Consider the following 10907-nt stretch of genomic DNA (forward strand, 5'->3'; position numbering starts at 1 on the left):
GACTGGGAAGAAATAGAAAACAATCTCAAATACAATGTCTATTATTTTATTTATTTACTCCCTCCCTCCCTCAAAGCTAAACATATGTATTTATAGAGAGTGAAGAGCAGATTGATGTCTTCTGTGCAATCTGTATAGCACCGGACCCAGATGCATGGTTCAGATCGCACTGGCTAGTTCTCCTTTTGTTTATTCTAGCTGATTATTCCCTGGGTGCTATTGTTATCTCCTCACTCCATGCATGCCATCTCTCTCCATACAATTTCGCTGTTAGCTCAGCCCAAGCATCGTATTTTGCGTCTCAGCCTCAATCAACACTCGAACAAATTCCCCCAAACACATTGCAACTATCACTGGATACACAGATTAGCTCCTTAGCATACACCACCAACCCCTGCCGCTGTGCAATGAGCGCTCCCTTTCTTTGCTTGATCTATCTCTAATTCATATCCGTATCGCTTGTGCTCAATTTGTTTTGTTGCGCCAGCGTCCTCAACACCTTCCCATAAATAGTAGTTCCATACCGACCTATCGAGTGAACTACAGATTACTATTCCTGACAGCCCTCCCTTCTTATTCTGCTTCTCTTATATACTTCCCTTTTAATATTCCATCCCCACCATGTCGCAATACTTCTTCGATCTCCTCTACACTTTCACAGACTGCATGTGCTGTTTCCCCAACTCCCCGCAACTCAAGATCAACAACAGGAGTTTCAAGCTACTCCGACTACTAGGAGAGGTATGTTATATTCTAATAGCGCGTGTACTCGGGTTCCCACTGAATGCGATAAGATGAGAGGTGATGAGATGAGGGAAAGTGGAAACCGAAAAGCTGACGAAATCAATTTCACTGATTTACCCAGGGCGGCTTTTCCTACGTCTACCTCGTCCAGGACAAGAACACGTCTGAGCTTTTCGCCCTCAAAAAGATCCGCTGCCCTTTCGGTCAGGAATCCGTCTCCCAGGCCCTCAAAGAGGTAGAAGCATACAGCCTCTTCTCCCCAAATAGATACATCATCCACTCCATTGACTACTGCGTTTCCACCGAATCTGGCTCCAAATTCCGCGCCGATGGCGGCGATCCGGGTTCCAAAACCGTCTACATCCTCCTCCCTTACTACCAGCGCGGCAACCTGCAAGATGCCATCAATGCCAATCTGGTCAATCATACCTCGTTCCCGGAGAAGAAGCTCATGACATTTATGCTGGGCGTGGCCAAGGCGCTGAAGGCCATGCATCAATATCGTGTAAGAAGTGGTGCGAGCGCGGTCAAGAAAGCGAAGATAGTCAGGAATGATGCTGAGGCAGCGGATGCGGAAGCGGCGGCATCTCGTGGGCGGCCAGCGAGAAGGGTTAGCCGTCGCGATAGCGATGATACGGAACATGAGCCGTTGATGGATGGGGAGGTTACGATTAGCCAGGAGGGGGTGGACGAGGGTGATTTCCGCCCCTATGCGCACAGAGATATAAAACCAGGTATGTGTATATATGTATTTATGATTTCCACACAGTTTGAAGTTTCCTATTTACTACCAGTGGGGGAAATAAAAAATCCACTGACCAAGTCAATTTCTCCTTCCACACAAAACAGGAAACATCATGATCGATGACGACGGCTTAACCCCAATTGTCATGGACCTAGGCTCCCTCGCTCCCAGCCCAATCGCAATAACTTCCCGGTCCCTCGCCCTAGCAGTCCAAGACACAGCTGCTGAGCACTCCACAATGCCCTACCGCGCCCCCGAACTCTTCGACGTGAAAACGGGATCCATCATCGATACTAAGGTCGATATCTGGTCACTAGGCTGCACCATATATGCGTGTCTGGTGGGGAAAAGCCCCTTCGAAGCGCGTAGTGAGGAGACTGGTGGTAGTTTGAGTATGTGCGTGCTAGGTGGTGATTGGAGGTTTCCGGATGAGAAGAGTGCTGGCCAAAAGGGAAAAGGTACTGCCAGCGCAGGCACTGGTAGTGCGGGTGTTGGTGAAGGGGAAGGAAGTGCGGCTGCTGTTGATGGTGAAACCGGTTCCCCCGCTAGGAAAGGGGGCATTAGCGAGGCGTCGAAGGAGGTGGTGAGGAGATGTTTGCAGGTTGAGCCAGCTGATCGACCTGATGTTGATGAGTTGATTGAGCTTTTGAAGACTACTATTGAGAAGTTGCCAGATGACGAATGAAGTAGCTGTTGCTGTTTGGAAGTTTCATTTCTGTTTCTTCCTTTCTTTTCTTCTCGACGCATTTCGTTTGTTTTGTTCTCTTTCTCCCACTCTTTGGGAGAAGGTTCTGGTCTGGTTTCTCAAAGCAAATGCAAATCCTATTCTGGGATTTCCCCTATCTATTCGCGTTTATGTTTTTTGTTCGTCTGCTAGGGATATATTTTCTTGGTGCCTTCTTCCCGTCGGCTTTCCGCTGTTTTCTATTATTTACCTCTATGTACTTTTTTAAAGCTTGGGATCGGTTTGTGATGCTATACGAATGCCGACGTTCTTTTGTTTTCGCTGTTCCCTCCTTACCCACAGTCTGTGCTTGCTATTCTCTTTCTCCGTGTATATCTACTCTTAATATCCCGTAAAATCTCGATATCAAAAACTGACAAGTTCCACCCTTCCCTTTTTTTATTTTGAAAAGCAAGCAAGACTGGGGTATATGTATAAGCAAACGAACTTCTTGTATCTGAATATCATGATATTATATAGCTTGTAGTTTGATTTCCTCGTATAAGATGCGTACTAGCGGATGTGTGAAGTTCCCCAGCCCCTTTTCTTTTTCAAAAGCCTCCTTGGTTTATTTATTTTTGTTTGTTAATCTCCTTGTAAAAACGCAAAAGAAAAAGAAAAAGAGAAAGAAAAAACGCGAGTGCAACAACACATTCCTTCCTCATTGAACTAATCTCTCCATATGAAAGCTACTCGGTCACCGCCAACTTCGTTATATCACCCACAATCTTCTCCTCAAATCCATCGGACCCATCCTTATCTAACAACAGCGGCAACCCAACATGTTTGTTAATCCAGTTAAGAACCGTCCGATGCCAGACAAGTGAATTCTCCGGCTTGACTACCCAATGGTTCTCATCAGGAAACATCAAAAACGCACTAGGCACGCCTCGCATCTGCAACACGTTAAATGCAGCCAACCCCTCCGCGATCGTGAGGCGGTAATCCAGCTCGTTATGAATAATCAGGTGCGGAGTTTGCCACTTGTGGAGGAACAGCGAAGGGTCCCAGCGATCCCAGTTCTCAGACGCTTGCCAGTATACGCCCTTTAGATCGCGGATGGGGAAGTAGAGCTCTTCCGCTGCGAGGGAGAATTTCGTGCTGAAGATCCCGTCATGCGTGACTAGGGCTTTGAAACGGCGGCCTAGCTCGTGGCCTTGGATCCAATTCACCATGAAACCGCCGTAGGAGGCACCCAAGGCAACGGCACGGGTAGTGTCGACGAAGTCGAGCTCCTTTTCGATGTAGTCGAAGCCGCGTACGATGTCTTCGTAGGGTTTACCGCCCCACTGGTTCTGGATGGCATCTGTAAATGCCTGGCCGTACCCGGTGCTGCCTGTGGGGTTGGGTGCGACAACAACGTAACCTTGCTCTGCGAAGACTGCAGGGTTCCAGCGCGTGTTCCATTGGTTGTTCCATGCACCCTGGGGTCCGCCGTGGATGAGGTAACAGAGAGGATATTTCTTCTTCGGCTCGAAGTTTGATGGCTTGATCACCCATGCGTGAATGGGATGTTCGTCTGCTCCTTTCCACCAAATGTCGGTGACTTGATTTGCCGATAGGCCGAGCGACGTGCCGTTCCGTGAGCTTGAGCAGATAACTCTGGGTTCTTGGTCGGGTTTCGACAAGTCTAATACGGAGAATTCACTGTTCTCCACGAAGCTTGTGCTGGTTAAAAACAGCTTGTTGGACGCTGGTGCGACATGCGTTACGTATCCGGAACAGACCAGTTTCGAAAGCTGTTTGGTAGAGGCTTTGGTGTAGTCGGACAATGGAAGTCTGAACAAGGCGCCGCAGCCGGTGTCTTCGGCTTGCAGAAATAGGTCGGAATCCGTCTCACCCCATGTGAGTGAGCTTGGGCTCAGATCCCATGCACCACCTGTACTTGCAAAGATCTCGACAGATTCAAGTGGTCCAGCCTTCCAGTCAAATACATTGGGGACAAAAATGATCCTGTTTAGATCCGATTCATATCCATCCTCTTTCATAGCTAGAATTGCGAGTGTATTGGCTACCGGGGACAGAACCGGAGAGGTTATCGCTCCATTCACGAGATTAAGCGATAGTGCCTTGACAGGTATAGCTACTGGTACTGCTTGTGTCCAGGACTGGGCATCGATCTTGCAAATGTATGTGACACATTTGGTATGCGTAGCCTGATCTAAAGTCGGATCTTTGGCTACAAACACAATACCTCGCGGGCAAATATCGAAATTATTTGTTCCGCCAAAAGGTGGAATAGGCGACTCAAGGTTGAGACAACCGGTAGACTTGAAGAGATTTTTTAACTCTGACAATTTGTATGTGGGCTGTTTGGCTTCCGACGACGAAGTCTTCTGTAGTGTCCCAAACCAAATAGTATTTTTCTGGGGTATAGTATACTCGTCCCAATGTCTGACGAACAGCGACGTATACAATTTGCCTGAGCTAAGGGGCTTTTTCGCGGTGGATGGATTATACAACGACCCATCTAGATTGGCCTTCCCGGAAACCGCAACACCCACGAGTCCAGGCGAAAGAGTAGTGAGCTTCAGATTCGACACGGGTGCAGACACCGTCCCTGCGACATAGGGGTCTTCTTTGCGTTGGCCACACCCGACGATGAAACTAGTGCTTCCATTGTCTCCTTCCCTTAGCCAGACAAGCTTGTCCCCGTCACCAAGCCATTGCGGAGAACCGTGATAGGAATCCGTTAAGAGAACGGAGCTCCCAGTTGCAACATCGAGGACTCGGAGTTCTGAGGTTGTTGCGTGGGTCTCAAACGAATATGATGTCTGCGTGTAGGCAAGCAATGTGCCTAATGAATTTGGGATGGCAGCGGAGCGTCGAGGAGCGCTCAGCATTACCCTGCAAGTACGCTCAACGTCAGTTACAGGATACATACGTTCATGGAGATAACGCCATTGTTTTTGTATACTACATGGATATGTATGGGTCTCGGGGTAATAATTACTCTGGCGTAAACTTCAGTGAACGAATGGTCATGATTGTTTACGACGTCTGTAGGACTGTTACAGCTAGGTGTTTTGTTATTGAAGGGGGAGAAAGGAGAACTCTGTCAAGATCGGGGTCGGGCTCTCTATTTATTAATTTCAATGGACACTGAACTTGAAGCTGATGGAGCCAGCAATCTTGCAGGTGAGTTGTCCCGCTGAATTGCTCGGATAGCGGCTTTGCGGATGGGCAGATCTCTCAAGCCAGTGACGACATATGGTTGAACCTAGACTTTAGTTTTTTGTACCCCGCATAGCTCAAAGAATCGCTTTATTAGGAACGGTCCAGATTGTTTCTTATCGTAACCCAATAATAGTTTGTAGCTTCAGGAATCTTCAATTGATCCAAACAAATTTAATTCTTTTTTAGAAAATGAAATCGAGGAAAGAGCCGTTGAATAGACAAACCCATACATTACACACACATGGTACAGTTGAAAACAACACAGTAACAGGGAAAATGGAAACCAAAACTATCATGGCCTTAATAAGCCTTAAATGAGGCACTCTCGGATATTGCTTACTCCTCGTTGTCCTCTTCCTCCTCCTCATCCTCATCCATTCCCTCCGCAGCCGTAATCTTGAACGAAGGGTCTTGGTCAACACCGACATAGCTATCGCTCATCAGAAATAGCGTTAGCTCGTGCTCACCAGGCGTCGGAACAATGTATTCTAGTTTGAGTTGCAATTTTTTTCTAATCGTAATGCGTTTAGTGGCAAGGAGGCTGTTTGTCTTTTCTTCCCCAACAACAAGCCACCAGTTCTCCATCTTCTGGCCCGGGTAGAACGGAGCAGATACAGTAGTATCCACTTCCTCGTCGTCCTCAACGTCCCGCTCAATCTTGATATCGATATAAGCCGGTTCGCCGGCCGTAATGTTTTCTTCGTCCAGAACAGTGAAATCGAGATCCATGTTGGGGTACTTGTTATTAGTAAATTCTGCTGCCTGTGCTAGCTGCTTATTGTCAAGACCCAAACGCTTTACGAGGGATGCGTAGTCCTTGTTCTCCGACGGGTCCATAGCTTCCATGAACTCGAAGATGTCCTTGATTCTACAGGTGAAAAGCATGGTTAGAAAACTGCGACTAGACTTATGACCACTGAAGGGAGGAACATACTGGAACTCATTGGCCACTTTGATCGCGTCTGGGCCAAAATGAGGAATTTGTTTCAACGGACTATCTCGGTCCCACATAGCCTGAACAACCATTTGCGACATTTCCATTGCATTCATGGCATTCAAGTGGCCCTCGGAAGACAAGACATCTACACAAGCACTCAGGAGGTTTAAAACTTTTCCCACGATCATTTCTTGATCTTTGCCCAGATCAATCGGAAGCTGCATACGCGAGAAATGTGCCTGCAAAAGGACGAATGCTTTGAAGTGTGGCGAGTCATAGACTGGTTGCGACATCTTGACTGGTACCCTGTCGTATACGCGACGGAGAATATGTTCTTCATGGCGTCGAACCTGGATCGTTTCAAACTCCGTTGCGGAGGTGACGATTTCAAGAATGCCCTTCAGTTTGGTTCTGGCTGATAGAGAAAGCAAGAACGTCTGCATGGTGATGAACGAAATGTTGTAGTATGCAGCAATCATGGCCGCATTCAGTGGCGAAAGAGTGTCGTCTTCATCATCTAGGTCGATGATCTTGGCTTCAGAGAGCTCCTTAAGGGTGCTTTCAACCAATTCTGAGAGGAACGTACTCAGACCTTCATGGCTCACATCAGTTAGGCCGTAGTAACTAGGATTTGCAAGAAGACGGCGATAGAAATACGTGTATGTCATCCAATCAACAGCATCTTGAGTAGATGCAATGGTTCGAGTGCTGATCTCGGCGACAAACGCATCGTGAAGATATATTTGCAAGTGACTTTCTATTGGTAGTGCTTCATTGAGGAATTTCTTGTAGTAGTCCCGCTTGACGGCTGGAACCATAAGCACACCTTTTCCACTGCTGTCTTCAAGAGGGCGAGAAGCTTTTCCGAACATTTGAAGTATTTCACTGATAGGATAGTCGATATATCGATGCTCTCGGCCATCAAAGAATTGGGTGTTCATGACAATAACAAGATGTGCGTTGAAATTGATCTCCCAACAAACATCTCGAGACGCTAGCATTACTTGTATCGCACCAAGTTTGAAGAGATGCGTGACAATCCGTTTGTCACTGTTGCTGAGGGCTTCATGGTAATAGCCAATTCCGTGGGAAATAGATTCTGCCAGCGCTTGTTCGTCGATCCGTTTTAGCAAGGGCGAAATCTCTCCAATATCGGCATGTAGGAACCTGTCCTCATCATCTGCAGCAATGCAAGCAGCCAACAAATCAAGAGCAGTTGAGCGAGTTTGTTTTCGCGTAGGTACAAACACTAGCGCTGGTTTATCAGGAGATAGTTGTAGTATCGACGTAAAGGCAGGTTTCGCCATCGCAAGCATGAGAGACGGAAAATGGGGGATTGAGTAGGACTGAATGTGCAGTTCTAGTGGAACAGGACGCACGTGGGGGCTAAAGTTGTAAATGGTATGCTTCTTGGCTCCCAACCATTCCCCAATGTCGCGAGCATTGGACAGAGGGACACTCAGTCCAATCATCCGGAGTTCCTTTTCAGTTTGAAGGGCAATATAATGCATCCGTGAAACAACAACTTCGTAGATGTAGCCACCCTGACCGCCAAGCATGTGAAGTTCATCGGCAATAAAGAGTTCAACGGCTTGTACGTTCCTACGACGCTGCCACTGCCGTGATAGGACATCCCACTGAATGGGAGTACCAAGTACTAGATCGGCTTGCTCAAGAATTTTCAAATCGGCAGTGGTTTCCCCTGTAAGTTTCAAAATGTTCTTGCCACCATTGAGATTGCTTAACCGGGTTTGCCAATCAGTAACACGGTGGTCAACCAATTCTTGGAAAGGAGCAATATAAACTGCTTTGCCAGGTGTGGATTTCGACCAGTGGTGAAGAAGAGCAAACTCTGCACAGACTGTTTTTCCACTCCCAGTCGGGGCTCCTAGGAAAACATTATCATCTGTATCGAACAGCGACTTGAAGGTCTGTGTTTGGACCTTGTTAAAATGGTCCCAGTGAGGATAGAGACTTTGATACTCTGGTCGTTTGAGGGCTTTGACTGGTACCCGCTGCATATCTAACAGTGGCGTATGAGCAGGGAAACGCTCTGGTAAAATAAGTTTCTGAAACGAAACAGGTATTTTTGTCTCCGAATGCATCCATCGATCCGAGACGAGCGAGATGAAATAATTTGGCGGCATCGGTTCCGTTATCGGCACAGTGAACTCAACTAAATGCTCATTCATTTCTGAAACCGCAAACTCTTTGCGAAGGATAAATTGGTCATGGAAAAGGATATCTTCGCCATCACAATCCTCCACGATAATCCAGAAACTTTCTGCGACACCATGAAGATCGTCGTCCCAGGTGAAATTAGGTGTTATTGTGAGTTCCACGCGCAGCATTGACCGGGTCATTGGCTGAACCTGTGCCTGGACCTCTAGGCGCGGAAATTTCTCGACCAGGCCGCAAACTACTCTACCTGCCTTGGGGATTCCTAGTAACTCACCCATCCGGGGGGGATCCAGGTCGAAATATGTTGGCCAGGGGACGTCAATCCTTTCCGATTTTTGTACAATATCGCGGGGGCACGACGGAAACTGACGGAGTGGGGACATAGTAGGCCACATTCGCTTTTCTGCCATTTTGCAAAGGTTGAGGGCAGTTTTAGCCACGGAGGCCCAACCTCTCCTTAGCGCAATTTCGAAAATTGCTCGAAGGATACGGCCCGCAGACTGGGTAACATATACCATATCAGCCATTAACGCTAACCCCTCCAGTTTCAAGCGAGATATATAGGCTTGCAAGAGGACATTGATCTTTGCGTGAGGTTCCTCAATGCTTTCTTTCACTGGGATTGGGACACGACCAAGTAACTTCGCTAGTTCCAACTTTTCGTCCTGTCGAACTGGAATATATTTGAACTCATCGCTGAGAGCGAATATACGGAAAAGCTCGATTGTAGACACCATGGGTTGAAGGTGGTAGTTGTATGTACTCATGGAACTATGCGTGATGTAATAATGTGAAGCGATACGACCAAGTTCAGTGGATTGGAGTCTTCCCAACTTTTTATCGTACTTGACAAGGTTAGCCTTTTCAAGAACGGTTGCCGCAGAATGGATGAGATCCACTCGTCGCTGTTCAAGGGCTTCATCATTTTCATAATCAGTGCCAACACTGTAAAGACCAGGGGATCGAAGCATTCGGACAAATAAGTAGGTGTAGCCAAGCCAATCAACTCCCTCATCGCGATTGCGTACATTTCCGAGCACAATTTCTGCATTTAGATTATCTGCGAGCTTGCTCATCAATTGACTTTCAATAGGAAGTTGCTGATTAAGCAAGGATAGGTAATATTGCATTTCGGTCTGAGATGTAATGATGATTCCCTCTCCAAACGTATCATATTGCGGCCGACCCGCACGGCCAAGCATCTGCAGCACATCTTGAGGACTCAACTCAACCCAGCTACCTTTCTCCGGCGAGTACACCTGTGTTCCCTTGATAATGACTGTGTGGGCTGGAAGATTGACACCCCACGCAAGGGTGGCAGTACAGACAAGAACTTGCAAACTACCGTCGGCGAAGAGCTCTTGAACGGACGTTCGATCGGCCAAACTCATCCCAGCATGATGTATACCAAAGCCATAGGGCATGAGGTCCTTCAACGCGGGGTCGTTGACCGCATCTGCTTCTTCCGCCAGGATGGCCCGACTGGCTGCGTCACTTCTCAAAATTTGGCCAATGGTTTCCATCTCAACAGCTTTGTCTCGAATGTACCTGGCTGTCTTTGCCGTTTCTTTTCTCGAGTGAACGAAAATTAGCATCTGGTTTTTATTTGTACCAACTTGCTCAAGAACTTTGGTATAGCAAACATCGTTCATGGTTTTCAGTTGTTTTATAGCCTTTTTGTCAGTCACACCAATAAACTCTTGCTTCAGCGGACATGGTCGGTATGAACCATCGAAGTGGAAAAGGGCATTGATCGGATCAACGCGCAGGAAGCTGCCCACGTCACGGTAATTAGGCAGTGTGGCGCTAAGTCCAATGAGCCGTACTGGGTCGCCCGTTTGTTCAATTTTACGAATCGTCCTGCTCACTATACTTTCCAAGACAGGCCCTCGGTCGTCATGGAGTAAGTGGATTTCATCTATGATTATAAGCCGTACAAGGCGTGTATAGCTAGTGTCAGTAGCTTTTCTCGTGATAACATCCCATTTCTCAGGAGTGGTGACAATAATCTGCGTATCGGCTATTTGCTGTTTGGTGAGTTGCCGGTCACCCGTGAGCTCCGAGACGCGAATACCGTAAGGCTTCAACCTCTCGCTGAAATTTCCAACTTGCTCCTGGACAAGCGCTTTCAATGGTGCGATGTAGACAATTTTGAAGTCATCCAACATGATTTCGCCAGTCTCGTGGTTCCGATTTTTCCCAATTTCACGTAGTATTGTAAGCATGGCCACATTGGTTTTACCAGAGCCTGTTGGAGCACACACGAGCATGTTACCATCATCGTTGAAGGCCGTCGGGAAACATTTTGTTTGGATGCGGTTGAGCTTTTGGGAGTTCCTAAAACCGGCACGTGCCCAATCTGGAAGATCTGAAATGGGAATAAGACGCTCACTTGGACC

The 10907-nt window shown here is 47.4% G+C and overlaps 2 protein-coding genes across 2 annotated transcripts in view; one reads left to right on the forward strand and one right to left on the reverse strand.

Moving 5' to 3' along the window:
• Positions 1-621: 621 nt before the first annotated feature.
• On the forward strand, positions 622-2174 carry HCBG_01832 (serine/threonine-protein kinase; the record flags this gene model as incomplete). Its single annotated transcript, XM_045428881.1, has 3 exons — positions 622-741; positions 866-1478; positions 1645-2174. The coding sequence occupies 3 exons, from the start codon at positions 622-624 to the stop codon at positions 2172-2174; spliced, it is 1263 nt and encodes a 420-aa protein (XP_045290667.1).
• Positions 2175-2663: 489 nt separating this feature from the next.
• Positions 2664-10907, reverse strand: part of HCBG_01833 (pre-mRNA-splicing factor brr2) — a gene marked incomplete at both ends in the record, with an annotated part of 9925 nt that continues 1681 nt past the window's right edge. Inside the window, 3 exons of the mRNA XM_045428882.1 lie at positions 2664-5129; positions 5209-5292; positions 5731-10845. Of these exons, the coding sequence (XP_045290668.1) occupies positions 2903-5129; positions 5209-5292; positions 5731-10845 (7426 nt within the window). The remainder of the gene's footprint in view (positions 5130-5208; positions 5293-5730; positions 10846-10907) is intronic.

The sequence above is a fragment of the Histoplasma capsulatum genome (genome assembly GCF_000150115.1).
Source record: "Histoplasma capsulatum G186AR genomic scaffold supercont2.2, whole genome shotgun sequence".
Classification (NCBI taxonomy): domain Eukaryota; kingdom Fungi; phylum Ascomycota; class Eurotiomycetes; order Onygenales; family Ajellomycetaceae; genus Histoplasma; species Histoplasma capsulatum.